A 14905-nucleotide genomic window follows, 5' to 3' on the forward strand; every position below is an offset into this window, starting at 1 on the left:
CACCCTCAACCTGCTGAGCATGAGTCATAAGCCTAGACATGTTCATATCTCCCAGTAACATAGCATTTTTGCACTCAGTTTTAGCATTTTTGCACTAAGTTTTCACCAAATCCGACACTCCATACAAGAACTCATTCATCTGAGCCCTGGAGTCAGCAACCATGTGAGGAGCATACCTGGAGAGTTGGTTAAACTTGAGCCCATAATCTTGGACCGTCATGTTCCCCTGCCTTAAGTTCATGAATTCCTGAGCCTTTGCTTCTCTCAACTCTATTGGGAAAAACTTGTCCAAAAGGGTTTCACTAAAGCAATCCCAAGTAATAGGAGTTGCATTTGTACCCCTATTTTCCTTCCACTTAGTGTACCAGATATGAGCTACATCCTTCAATTGCTATGATGCTAACTCAACCCGATCATTCCCCAGTGACTTGCATTACCTCAAATATCTTCTTGATCTCATCCAAGAAATTCTGAGGATCCTCATTAGTTTGTGATCCTAAGAACTCAGGGGATTCATCCTAACAAAGTCACAGTCCCTTGCTGCTACTGATCCACCATTTGCATTCACAGGAGTGTGAACCAGATTGTTATTGTTAGTCATACTCTGAGCCAACATCTGTATGACATTCCTGAACTCAGCGCTGGAGACTTCCTGATCTGGGACTGGAGGAGCTGCGTTTGCATTCCTGGCGTTAGCTCTACGAGGAGGCATGATCTGAAACGTTGAACGTTGAGTTAGAATGGAATTAGATCATACCTTACGCATGATAAGAGTAACAAGAAAGTGAAATTTTCCTGGAACACTTTGTAGCCTCCCTCTCATTAGATGTGGTGCACTTCACACCTATGAAGAGGACTCTACTTAGTGCGGCTTTTTCAGACATCCTAGGACTCTTAAACCTAGTGCTCTGATACCAAGTTTGTCATGCCCCGAGCTACCCACAAGACGTGGACGCAGGACCTAGGACCACCATAGATCCCAAGCTAACTCTGCTAGCATGATCATGAGCATACTAAAGAATATAAAGTGACGCGGAAGCTAAATCATAGTTTAAAATGAAAAGATACTTAAAATGAAAAGATAAGGAATACCCATATACTATAGCTGAAATATTTGAAAATAGATGAGTTTAATACAAAGAAAATATTAACTCAATGCTAAGCTGAAACTAACCATGTCTGAAAATAGCCTCTAAACTGACTAGAAATGCTGGGACAGTCCCCAACTAAGTCTAGCAAAAACTAAAACTAAAGGACTAAATACTGAAAAGAAACTCATGACTGTTCTCCTCGGAGAATGAGGGCTCACCACTGAATCTGCTGAACTGGAGCTCGGGAATCGATCTAAGCGTGATCTGGATGCTGAGAACCTGAACCTACATCACGAGAAGATGTAGTGCACGTATGCATCAGTAATTGAAGGTACTGAGTATGTAGGATAGAGTAAAGATGAAATAAAACATAACTGGTCAAGCACAAAAGCAAGTATAATAATCTGAACATGATTTACTGAATTCTGAGCTAATTGGATGCAATGATCAAATTTATAACATGCTGAGACTAGATACTAACTGAACTATAAATATGGTCAATGCATTAGAGAGTCTGACTGAACTGTGGGAGCTATTAATAACCGATAATAAAACCACATGAGTTAAATATGAAGTCCGATATATACGCCCCATCGAGAGGACCCAATATACCCTGCCAGAGGTAAAAAGTCATGGTAGCGTGATCCTAAACTAATGCTCAAATAGGGGGCTTACAACCTACTTGGTTAGTAGTTCTTGGACTAATTGGGTACACTAAACCCTAGTCTAACTCGGTATTATGCTACTCCCAATGAATAAAGTGATTAAAACATTATGACTAAATTTTTGTAAATTGGATAGCTCAAAACTGAACATGCAAACTGAGAATGCAACAATTAATCTGACAAAGATGCATTAATAACTAAGGCATGTATATCTGAAGTAACTGAAATATCTGACCTAGCATGTGTAATTCAAGAACTAAAGAAATACATAGCTAGGGTACTCTGGATCGACACTTGGTCAATTTTTCTGGGTTGCGTCATGGGAGAGTTTTAGTCACAAATGAGGATGTACAGTACGGGTCAGACTATGATTTGTCGATAGAAGCGTCGATTGCACCTGCAGATTTCTGAAAAACTGATTTTTGGTGTTTTGGATACGAGATGTTACAACCTCTCTATAAATGGAGAATAGAGGGCGATTTAGAGGTGGGTTGGAGTGCCCATTCTCTATTTTACTCTCCAAATATAGAGAATAGAGAGTAAAATAGAGGTGGATTGGAGATGGTCTTATAATTTACATGTACATTAACTTTCATATTTAAGAATGAATATGATAGAATATTCACTTTCCTTTTGTTTTTTTTTTTTTGGAAAAAAAAAGAAGGTGAAACATATAACATTAGATCAATGCGGGAAAAATTATGTATGAAGAGACAATAATTAATTCATATAAAAATAGTAATTATGTTTATGAATATTCTGATATTCAAAATATAATTATTAAGACTTTTTACACCTTAATTTATAATATTTATAACTAAATAATTAGTTTAAAGTGCTCGTGGACAAAAATCTAGTATAATATTTTTAACACATTCATCGTAATTATTAGGAGATTTAAAAGACATAATAAAAAAAGTTGAAAGATTTATTTCTTCCTTTGAGTCAAAATTATCTTACACCAAAAGTTAATAATCTCCTATCAAACTTTTAATTAAAGAAATATTAATATTGCACTACGGTTTGCAGAGGATTAATCTCATGCAATCTTTTTCCTTTTGCTTTACAAGCTCATTTTTTTTACTTATAATTAAAGTTTATTTTATTAATTTCTCATAATATTAACTCAGCGAAAGGTCATGAAATTGGAGTATCACAGTTAGTAGTGGGACAAAGTAAGACACCTCAATTAGACACAGATTATATATAAAAAAAACACTCAAATCATATTATTTAATATGATTTTAATTTTTAAGAAATAATACTCATTAATACGGGTTACATGTACTTTGCGCGCTTATTAAAAACTAGTAATGTAGAGAGAACAATAACATTTAAGTATAGCTCCTTCATATTCTTACTATGCTAATTGATTGCTCTACATAAAGCTCGGTGATCAAGAGGTATGTCATAATTCTTTTCAAATTTATTTTTTTGAAAACTTTTTATTTTAGTATGGGTTTGAAATTTGATTATAAGAATAATTACATTTAGGTATAACTCTTTAGATTCTAACTCATGATAATTGTTTGAGCTACATATAGGATCGAGAGGTCTGACATAACTTTTCCCTAATTAAATTTTTGAAGATTAATTGAGTATGGGTGTGAAATTTGATTTTTTAAATTAATATAAGGAAAAAAAGAAGAAGAGAAATACCAAAAAAGTGGTAATTTTGTGAAAGCTGTGGTAGCTTTGGACGATGAAGAGGTTATATGTAATCAAGGAATCTGGTTTATTTGTTATGAAACTTATGCCTGTGAAGTTGTGAAGATGTAATTTTGTCATCCCTACCGTGATTTCAGACCCAAGTTCCAAAACCCTAGTGCTCGATCATCTAATTTGATCCTAAGTTTATTTATTTGTTCAATTTGAATTTGATATAGATGAGTCAACCATCAGTGGTGCTAGCAACGGCTAGCTATGATCACACTATAAAATTTTGGGAGGCTAAGAGTGCCCGCTGCTATCGAACTATTCAATACCCGGAATCAGTGAGTTCCCTTAAATTCCATTTCTTTATTTTCAATTTTTCATTCTATGCTTATCTTTTATTTTTTCTTGTGTGTCGCGGTTAATTTGTGTGTCAAGAGTGTTGCTGCTATGGCACATATGCACAGATATAGAGGTTGATGTAATATGTTTGTCTTTCCTTTTGGGAATACTTGCTTCATTTTATTAATTGTGGTCATTGCTACCCTAGTCTAACCATGTTTATATTTTTTTTGGAGGTGGATGCCCCTGTATTTTATTCAGATGTCTAGAAAATTGAATTAAGATGAATGAACTTTAACATAAAGTGTTTCAGCCAAACTGCATTCTCGTATATATGTGACTAATGTCATTATGGGATAAATTTGATGCCAAGACTGCGAATTCGGAAATGGGCTCAAGCTTCACTTTTTAGTAGTGTTATTCTGTGCATTACATTGAGTGTTTGATCTTTCTTTCACCAACTAGTTGAGATGCAATTTATTAGTCCAAACAGACCATATTGGCAGGGAAGGTATGATAGACATCCAAAACATATGGAGAATTCTGTGCATTTTAAATCAACTTATTTTTGTTGGAATTGTTATCTGATATGTTTGCCTTTACCTTCTTGACCTGTATACAGCAAGTTAATCGTCTTGAAATTACTCCGGATAAACGCTTCTTGGCTGCTGCTGGAAATCCTCACATTCGATTATTCGACATCAACTCGAACAGTCCTCAGCCAGTAGGTCTTCAGATTTTCCCTCTTTATTCATTTCTTTTATTAGTTTTGATTCTTTTTTGTTACATGGTGTTTTCCTCTGTTGTGGCTTTGACATATGAGTTTGTGTTCATTTTGGTTCCCCAAGTTAAAGAAGATGTTTTTGAAACTTTTTGGCAGCTGAGGAGCTTTGATTCACACACTAATAATGTGATGGCAGTAGGATTTCAGTGCGATGGTAACTGGATGTATTCTGGATCTGAAGATGGCACTGTAAAGATTTGGGATTTGAGGTATTGTAGATATCAAAGTGAACGTGTTACTCTCTTTCCAACTTCTCATTTTTCCTTTAAGTCAACTGTATCTTTGAATCTTTTGAACGAATAGAGCACCAGGTTGTCAGAGGGAATATGAAAGTCGGGCAGCTGTGAACACTGTAGTTTTGCACCCTAATCAGGTTTTATACTTTGATCTTTGAATTGTGTGAAGGTTCTTTTAGTCACTTCTATCCTGTTTTTTTCTGCAAATTTTATTGCTTTGTTCAATTTCTTCATTGAATGATAATCCACATGAAATCTATGAGTTTAGCTGCATAAGGAAATATTTGAATGAGCTATTCAGACTGGGCTCTATCACAAAAGATGGAACTATGCTAAAGAAGTAGAGATAGGATTGGCATAAATAGGGATGCTATTTTACAGTTTTGCTGCTACTTCATCTTTATGTACCACATATTCTGATAAGTCAGTATAGGACAGGTCTCTCAGTTATGCTCCTGTTGATCTATTTAAAAATAATAAAAAAAAACTATTTCAAAAAGTTATGCTTCTGTTGATTATTTGGCAAATTTAAAGTAGTTTAATAGTTTAGGTATGTCTAATTAAGAATATACTATGTAGTTCTTAGAAACTTTATCAAAAATCAATCAACTACATCTCAATCTAAACATAGTTGGGTCTGCTATATGGGTAATGAATTTCTAATCCTCTCTACAGGTCCAGTTCAATCCAACAGTAATCAATTTATCATTTATGAAAAATTAGAGTTCTCTAGAATTAACTGCCTTCGAAATTTACCCTTTTCCATATACTGACGTACAAGTTTCTACAACAACGACAAGTATTTTGAGCCTTTGGCCAAGCTTCTAAAAACTGCTTAATTTGCAAAGAAGTTTTTTCAGAATAATTTTATTTGATGACCGTTTTGTCCAAGCAGCTTTCGCACTCCTTGACTAATTATACGGGATATGCACCTCCCACTAACATGTACCAGGTAACTCTGTTCAACAAGGCTAGGATAGATTGGAAGAATTACCTATCTTTTTTGTCTTTGCTGAGTTTTGAACCTGAAACCTCTGGATTGCTTTATTGACCACTAGGTCACAACCTTGGGTGCTGTCAAAACAACTTTTCAAAAAGTACTTTTCGAGAGAAGCATTCTTGTGTTTGGCCAATTCATTTAAAAGCGCCCCTTTTAGGATTTAGTAAGCTAATTGTGTTTGACCAATCTTTTCATAAATTATTAGTGTTAAATTATGGAAAAAGGCAAGTGTCAAGGTTCATTTTACATTCTGACTTAGTGCTGTTTCTTATCCTCAAAACATCTTCTATTCCTTTCAAGCCGAAACAGCCACATAATGCAAATATGAACAGTTCCAACTCTGTCCAAGCAAGCACAGCAGCAAATGCTTCACTTCCTTGAGGATGACCCATTGCACTCCAAAGATGTTTTAAAACAGTGTCCATAATCTGCCAGGACCATAAGGTCTCTTAGCAATAATAATAAATTTTTTTAACTTGACAAGGCATACATTCAAATTTGTTATCTGTTACCCTTGACATGTGGGTTGATTTATACTCTTTTCAATTTCTGAATGTCTCATTGCATGACTCAGATTGTGACTATTATTTATTATAATGCATGGTATCAATTGCTTATTAGTAAGAAGCTTTTGGATGCTACTTGTATTTAGTTCAATTGATTGTGTGATTTTGAGCTTATTCCTGTCCAGTGCACCCAACTCTCCTAGTTAGGTGCTGGGCGATTTAGAGCACTCCAAGAGTTGTCGGGATTTCAAGTGTTTTAGGTGTATAATTGTTGAGAAGGTTATTGGTGTTGTTCGTAGGATGAGAACAGGGGAGCGACCGACCCAAATGAGATATAGATGGAACTTTGGAAGAACTCAGGCTGAGCAGGTTCGGGTTGAAGACAACAAAAATGCCCAAAGAATGGAGGTGGAACATAATGATTTCGTAGTACAAGAACAAGAGTGACATTCAAAGTTGCAACAACTATAGGGGATCAAGTTTCCTGTGAAAGTTTGGGAGAGGGGTGGAGATGAAGGTGAGGAGGAGTGTTTCTATTTCTAAAAATTTAGTTTGATTTTATGCCAAGGTGATCAGCTACGAAAGCTATTTATCTTATGAAGGACTGGTGGAGCATTTCAAGGAGTGGAAGAGGGACTTGCATATGGTGTTCATTGACCTAGAAAAGGCGTAGAACAAAGTCCAAAAAGAGGTTCTATGGAGATGCTTGTAGACTGGAGGTGTATCAGTGAGATATATTAGGTCGATTAAAGACTTCCTAGTTTTGATAGGGTTGCCCTAGGGATCAACTCTTAGTTCACTTCTATTTGCATTAGTGATGGATTAAATGATGCACCGTATTCACAATGAGGTGCCATGGTGTATGTTATTTGCAAATGAAGTAGTAGTGATAGATGAGACTCCCGACATAGTAAACACTAGGCTGGAGGTTTCGTTTGGAGACGGACTCTGGAGTCCAAAGGGTTTAGGTTGAACAAGACCAAAGATGAATACTTAAAGTGCACGTTTAGTGTTGTGATGTTGAAGGTTGGTGTGGAAGTGAGTCTTGATTCATAATTCGTCACCTAAAGAGGATGTTTTAAAGTATCTTAGTCTATTATCCAAGCAAACGAGGAGATCACTGATGATGACACACACCATATTGGTGTCGGCAAGGTGAAATGGAGGCTCGCCTCCGGAGTCCCCTCTGTTATAAAAATGTACAGCCAAAGCTTAAATGTATATCGAACAAAAAGATTGCTAGGCTGACTATGTTGTATAGGGTGGAGTGTTAGTTAGTGAAGGACTCTTATGTTCAAAAATGGGAGTAGCAGAAACGAGGATGTTGTGGTAGATATGCAGGCTCATTAGGAGAGACAAGATTAATAATGAAGATATTTGAAACAAGGTGAGGGTGGCTCTTGTGCTACAAGATGAGGGAAGCTAGAATAAGATGGTTCAGGAATGTGAAGATGAGAGATGTAGATGACTTAATGAGTAGGTGAGAGAGGTTGTCTGTGGTGAGTTCCGACTGAAGTAGGCTGAAGAAACATTGGGCAGAGGTGATTAGTTAGGACATGACACATTTTCCAACTTAATGAGGATATAACCTTAGATAAGAAGTTATGAAGGTCGTAGATAGGGTGGCAGGTTATTAGGTAGTTGAGTGTCTTCTCTTTCTCTAGCCTTATATGTCGACTCCGCAGGTCACTCTATGGTGTAAAACAGCCTCCTCTAGCCTGGTTTTAAGTTCAACATAATAATTTAGGAGTTTTGTACGACTTGTATTGAAACTGATTGTTCTGTGTTTTATCAGTATTTTGCACCACATTTATATATTTATTTGGTGGTTTAGGTTGATGATATCTATAATCACCGGCAACGATCAAGTTGGTATCACTGATCTTAACATGAAACATCTCTTTTAGCATTTCTATACCAAGACCTTGGCAAACTGAAGTATTTTCTAGTCATTGAGACTTCTCCGTCCAGATTAGGTATTGTTATTTCTCAAAGCAAGTATGCCTTCGATATTCACGAGGAAACATGAATGATGGGATGTAGACCCATTGACACTCCTATGGATTCGAGTGCAACTCCTGCCAGGACAAGGGAACAATTCATTAAACTCACGATGTATAGGCGATTGGTTGGAAAGTTGAATTATCTCATGGTAATTAGAACTAACATCTCTTTTCTTGTGAGTGTTATGAGTCAACTTATGACTTCCCTTCGTGATAGTCGTTGGGATGCAATTGTTGATATTCTAGGTATATAAAGTCAGCTCCTGGTAAAGGACTTCTTTTCGAGGACCGCGGCCATGAGCATATCATAGGATATTTTGATGTTGGTTGGGCAGGATAACCCTTTGATAGACGTTCTACATTATGATATTGTGTTCTAGTCGGAGCTAATTTGGTGTCTTGCAATAGTAAGAGACAGTGTGGTTGCTCGATCTAGTGCAAAAACAAGTTTGGGTTAAACAATTACTAAGATAACTAAAATTTGGCGATATTGATCTGATAGAACTTGTGTGTGATAATTAAGCGACACTTCATATCACATCAAATTTAGTATTTCATGAGAGGATTAGTACATTGAGATTGACTCTTACTTTAGTAGTGAAAGATACTTTTAGGAGATATTATTACAAAATTTGTGAAGACGAGGGATCAATTGGCTGATTTCTTCACCAAGTCCCTCATTGGTTCTTGTATTAATTACATCCTTAACAAGCTCAGTACGTATGACTTGTATCAGTGTATGCACCCTCTTGAGGAGAGTGTAAGAATAGGAATAAGAACATAAATAATAGGGAAAATGCACAGTACCCCCTCAACCTATGCCCGAAATCTCAGAGACACTTATACTATATTTAGGTCCTATTACCCTCCCATGAACTTATTTTATAAGTAATTTTCTACCCCTTTCTGTCCTACGTGACCCTAGTTTGATAAAAAAGTCAACCAACGTTGGACCCACAAGATAGTGCCACGTAGGCCAAAAAGGGGTAGAAAATTATTAATAAAATAAGTTCGGGGGGTTATAGGACCTTAGTATAGTATAAGTGTGTCTCTGAGATTTCGGGCATAGGTTGAGGGGGTACTTGTGCATTATCCCTAAATAATATATAGAATCGTACTTGAGAAAAGATTGTAATATAATGTTTATAAATAGTCTTGAGTAATAATGTAGGTACACATTTCAATAATTTTTTTTTGCTATATTTCTCACACATGCTTATAACTTCTCAAATATTTATGGGGTTATTTACAAGAATGGCCTTGTAAATGGCTTGTCTTGAACGATTTTGACCCCACTCAACTCCTGCCCTATAGGCGAAACTTCAAGTTCTAACAAGTTTTGACTTTTGATCTTGAAGATTTTCCCATGAGGCAAACGGGTTCAAAAGTTCAAGACCACCCATGTCCATGACTATTGGGTGTAATTTCTTGATTTTTTTTTTGGCATTCTTTATTTCAGCAGACCTAATTCTTAGAAATCTTGGTACAAAAGTAAAAAAGAATATTTTCTTTCTCGATTTCAACATTTCCAATTTATGTGTGTGTGACTCACCAGAACACACCTTTGATTGATCCATCCTCTCCTGTCAATTGATGGGCTTGAGCTTTTCTGTTTGTTGTGTTTCATGAATCTCATTTTTCTATATGTTTTGCAGACTGAGTTGATATCTGGAGACCAAAATGGCAATATCCGTGTGTGGGATTTGAGAGCAAATTCATGTAGCTGTGAGTTGGTATGTAGTTTAGTTTTCATTAGTTCGTATATCTTGTGGTCTTTTGGATTATGGTCACTAGGAACTGAAATGATGGTTGGAGGAGTCATTCATGAGTGAATTTCAGGGTAATTCTGAGAGCTACACCATTAGCATTTAAAAGATATGAATTCTTTTTAATGTTTCAATTATTTCAATTAAATGGTGAGCTAGTTGAACATAAACTGATCATGCCTCATATCTGTTGGTGTTGATTATCAATCTCTTTCAAAAGGTAATGCTTTTCCTTTTTATAGTGTAATATATAGAGCACAATAAAGGGTATTTAGTGGTCACTACCTCGTGGTGTGTGGATGTTTACTGTGCAGTACACAAATAGGTATTTATCAGTATATTTGAAAACTTAGGTACCGGAGGTGGATACAGCTGTTCGTTCTTTGACTGTCATGTGGGATGGAAGCTTAATTGTTGCTGCAAACAATCGTGGAACATGTTATGTTTGGCGTTTACTACGTGGCACCGAGGTAACTAGTGGTCCAATTCTACAATTCAAAACTGTAGCATATGATATTACTTATCGGAGAAAAAACTGCACCTGATCTTTTCCGTGAAACTCAAATTCCTTCACTAATTGTGGGAGGTGGGATGAGAGGAATAAAAAAAAAACACGAAATTGACACTAGTTTATTTTAGTTTTTTTCTAGTTTCTGTTCTGTTAAATATAGTAAATGTAAAACCTTACACTGAGTTGTCTTATCAATTTTCCTGCAAGTCTGTAACTATCTTTCCTCCTTTGAACTGGATCGTTCAGTCTGATTGGACTCAAACAATCTTCGTTCTTTTTCATGTGCCAACATCCTCATGAATACGGATTGTTTCTGCAAGCATTTTGTTACAGCTGTGACTGAATATTACTAAAACTGACTTTACATAAAATGCAGACAATGACCAACTTTGAGCCTCTGCATAAGTTACAGGCTCATGATGGTTATATCCTCAAATGTCTTCTTTCCCCTGAACTATGCGAACCTAACAGGTAACAGTTTTTCATGATTCCTCGTGTTTTGCGTCAAGTTCTAGTCTCTTATCTGTTATTTACTTGTTCCTGTGAATACTATTTTGCTACCTAATGTGCTTGAGACACTTTCTATTTTAATATGCTTTAACATTTCTTAGTTTTTTTAAAAAACTGTAATTTATAGGTATCTGGCGACTGCATCTTCTGATCATACAGTCAAGATTTGGAATGTGGATGGCTTTACCTTGGAGAAAACTCTGATAGGTATCAGTATCATGTACTTTCCAGTTATCATTTTACTCGTCTTTCTCCCTTTTGCTGACAGCTTCTTTCTAATTCTTCAGCACGTGTAATATTCATTAAATTTTGGTATATTTTCTAGGACACGAACGCTGGGTTTGGGACTGTGTATTCTCTGTAGATGGTGCTTTTCTCATCACAGGTACATACTGAAATTGTTGTGAACTGTTAGAATATTTCTTTACTTCCTCCTAGCTATAGGTCATGACCAAGCCATTTTGGTTCATTGAGAGTACTTATTGTGTCATTTGAATTGTAGTTTTGGTTTTAACCCCCTTGGATAGAAAATAGGTGTTGAAGAGAGCTTTACTGTTCATTATCATTTCCCAAATGATGGAACATAACTGAGGTTTTCATTAGAGGGAGTGAAATGCTATGGAGCTGGTCAGGGACTTTTTTGTTCCTTCTGTTGCCGGGTAATTGCATGGTGGATTAGGGGCTGATTCAAAGTTTGAAGCCTGAAAACAATAAATGTGGTATAGGATGGTAGAGTGATTCCAATACGTATTTATTTGGGAACAGATTTGGGTTGGATTTTATATCTGACAGCTGAAGTTGGAGAATCTGATGATTTAGAACTTTTAGATCTGTTGTGTATGCCCAAAGACCTTTTCAGATTAGACACCAATGTTTCTGTGCATTTCAATGTTGCCAAAAGAATTTCTAAGTCAAAAACCTGCTTAAGTGCTTTTAGATCTCATTTGTTTTTTTAATGATTAAGACATGTGAATTCAAATACACATTTGAATATCAAGATCTACATTAAGTTTTAGATGTTTGAATCTGAATACACATCTCAATATTCAGATGTTCTGAATACTAATTAAGACTTTGTTTTTCCCACAACTGAATATATAAAACTTATCTTTCTTAAAACATTATGGTGGTTAACTTGGTTGTGATGATGGCTCACGATGGTGGTTGTGGGTACCGACTGGGGATAAGGTTAGCTTATGATGGTGTTGTGGTTAGTAGTTAAAGGTGATGGGGGCTGATAATAATAGTTGATGGTGGCAGTTGATTTTAGTGATTGACAACGATGGTGGTTGGGGCGCTGAGTGGCAGTAGTTGGTAATGGTAGGAGGCAATAGTAGTTTATAATGGTAGGCTATGAAGGTCGCTATGGATGGATGAAATTGGTGAATTTTTTTTTTCATAGAGATCTTTTAATAGACATGTCAATTGTTAGAACTTTGTTATAGATGATAATCATTAGATCTATTTAGACTCATTAAGTGGTTGTGGAAAACAAATGCAATTAGGGTCGTTTAGTAGTTGGATAAAGAAACAAGTTATTCATGTATTAATTTTGTGTATAACATGTACGACGTTGATAGGTAGATATGAAAAAACTTATTCATGTATAAAATTAATAAGACGTTTGGTTGACAATTTAGAAACCCACTGAATTAATAGATGTATAATTCATGAGGGAATCTATGTATTATCTTATGCAGGATAGAAGGTGGAATACTATTATATGTATAACTAATACATGAGTGACTAATACATGCATAAAAAAGTAGATAGATTCATTCATAACTAATATATACATTATGAATACATGCATAACTCTAACCAGCTATCAAATAACCCTTGGTTGCTTCAGATTTGAATTCAGATTGAAACCTAATGTTCAACAAATTTACTAAATAAGATTTGAATGATTAAAGATTATGACCTTCATCAAGTGCAAACCAATAAAGTCTTAGGGTCTGTTTGGAAAGCCACGTGGTCATTGGAATTGGTCTAATTACTAGGGTAGTAATTACTAGCCTAGTAATTACAGTGACTTGTAATTACACATGTCCTGTTTGGATGCCACAGTGTAATTACACATGTTATGTTTAGATGCACAATAGCAATCAAAATATTATATTAAATTTTAAAAAAAAAAAAATTATTTAAAATTTATACTAGACAAATAAGAAACTGTATAAATACTAAATTAAATATTTAAGATATATATTATTTTTTGGAAATATATTAATTAATATACATATGTTTTTAACTAATATTATGAAAAAAATATGATTTATATTTTTTTAAATTAGTATATTTCAATTGAACTGATCACAAAAACCAAAAGTATAAAGTCTCTACTAACATTGTGAAATGTATGTTTGATAAAACGATTAATATATAAATAAAATGTCATAAATTATTAAAATGTTTGACAAAAAGATAACCTATCAGGTCTAATTAGAAAATGACTTGCAAATGTAAATACAATATTACTGAATATAATAAATTCAAAACAAAAAATTTAACATAATACTCTTATCGCAATTTTCAACGTATCACACATAAATATGATTTATTTTTTTTTTAAAAAAAAAAACGTAAGTCTATAACCTTAATTAACAATAAGTTCTATTTTAATTTAAAAATTAGTATACTAATAGACTTATGCTAATGAGAAAATAAGCATGGCATAAAAATATAGATGGTACGAAAAAATTGCATAGAATCACATGAAGTGAGGTTGAGAACAAGAAGAAAATAAAGTATAATAATATAAAATACAAATAATCTTTTAGAAAATTTTAGAATAATAAAAATAAAAAAAAGAACTTGAAATAATCGAAGTAAAAAAATAAAGAATTGAAATTAAAAAGTAATCAACTGGTAATTACACCATGTAATTACCAGTTGTGAATTGGAGAGTGTAATTACCCCCCGTCAATTACACCAATTACCTGTGGACCAAGTAATTACCCGTCCAACCAAACAAGACACACAATATAATTACACCAAATTCAATTACCAGGCTATCCTTCCAAACAGGCACTTAGGGTTTTTCTGCCCATTTGAGCTTCAAATTTTAGTAGTTTGTTTTTGAAGTATTAGGCTTTTCATTTTTTCTCTAACATGAAGCAAAACACTCTTCTTGCAGCATCTTCTGATACAACAGCAAGATTGTGGTCCACATCTACAGGCAAAGATATCAAAGTGTACCAGGGGCATCATAAAGCAACAATATGTTGTGCTCTACATGACGGGCCTGAACCTTCTAGCTGAACTTGGATCATGCATTGTTCATCTTACTTTCAAACGAATTGTTCAATGAACATTATAGATGGCCCTCGAGGGCACTAGTTTTGGTAAGACCTGCAGTGCAGATGTGTTGGGCTGATGCAGTGCATGCATTCGAGCCTTGTTGGCATACAAAAGCTTGGTATTTAAGTAGACAATGGTAGATGAACAGACTGATTATCCCCTGAAATTGTGCCGGCTGGGCCTCAAGGATTTCCTGGTTATCAAAAATATTTTAAATGTAATTTGGATGATTAATGTGGTTTAGTACATGATGTTCAGTTTATCCTGTTTTCTGTGCATGCGTACAAAAGTGACATTCTACCATTAGTTTACTTCCATTGTTTCATGGCATCCGTTGAAACTGTATGCTTATGCATATCCTGATCTATGTGGTTATAAAGTTTTTAGCATTGAACAAAATCGTGATGCAGTACTGAGTTTTTTGGTATGAGCTTTTAGCATAAATAATTCATGTTACCTGATTTCGAGGTTTTAAATTTGTTCTTTATGTGGTTTAACCTTCTAATAGCTGAAGTTTGATTAGCTAATTCAAATT

General features: G+C 34.9%; 1 protein-coding gene across 3 annotated transcripts; it reads left to right on the forward strand.

The window, feature by feature from the left end:
* The first annotated feature begins 3039 nt into the window (after positions 1-3039).
* On the forward strand, positions 3040-14695 carry LOC107015361 (target of rapamycin complex subunit LST8-1). Of its 3 annotated transcripts, none has more exons than XM_015215611.2 (11): positions 3040-3159; positions 3643-3750; positions 4374-4475; positions 4632-4744; positions 4839-4908; positions 9936-10013; positions 10400-10516; positions 10934-11028; positions 11195-11274; positions 11393-11452; positions 14207-14695. In XM_015215611.2, exons 2-11 carry the CDS (start codon positions 3643-3645, stop codon positions 14329-14331), a joined length of 948 nt encoding a protein of 315 aa, XP_015071097.1. In that variant the 5' UTR covers positions 3040-3159; the 3' UTR covers positions 14332-14695. The 3 variants fall into 3 exon arrangements, with proteins under 3 accessions (XP_015071097.1, XP_027771599.1, XP_015071098.1); XM_027915798.1 differs by lacking the exon at positions 3040-3159 and adding an exon at positions 3332-3531; XM_015215612.2 differs by lacking the exon at positions 3040-3159 and having other exon boundaries at positions 3332-3750.
* Positions 14696-14905: the final 210 nt, after the last annotated feature.

The sequence above is a fragment of the Solanum pennellii genome, chromosome 3 (assembly GCF_001406875.1).
Source record: "Solanum pennellii chromosome 3, SPENNV200".
NCBI lineage: Eukaryota > Viridiplantae > Streptophyta > Magnoliopsida > Solanales > Solanaceae > Solanum > Solanum pennellii.

What these genes read in the sequence shown, in the direction of transcription:
- LOC107015361 (XM_015215611.2), top strand. Translation starts at nt 3,643, where the DNA reads ATGAGTCAACCATCAGTGGTGCTAGCAACGGCTAGCTATGATCACACT. An exon ending in ATTCATGTAGCTGTGAGTTG is followed by an intron (nt 10,014 to 10,399) that starts GTATGTAGTTTA and finishes TTGAAAACTTAG; the next exon opens with GTACCGGAGGTGGATACAGC. An exon ending in TGGTGCTTTTCTCATCACAG is followed by an intron (nt 11,453 to 14,206) that starts GTACATACTGAA and finishes CTCTTCTTGCAG; the next exon opens with CATCTTCTGATACAACAGCA.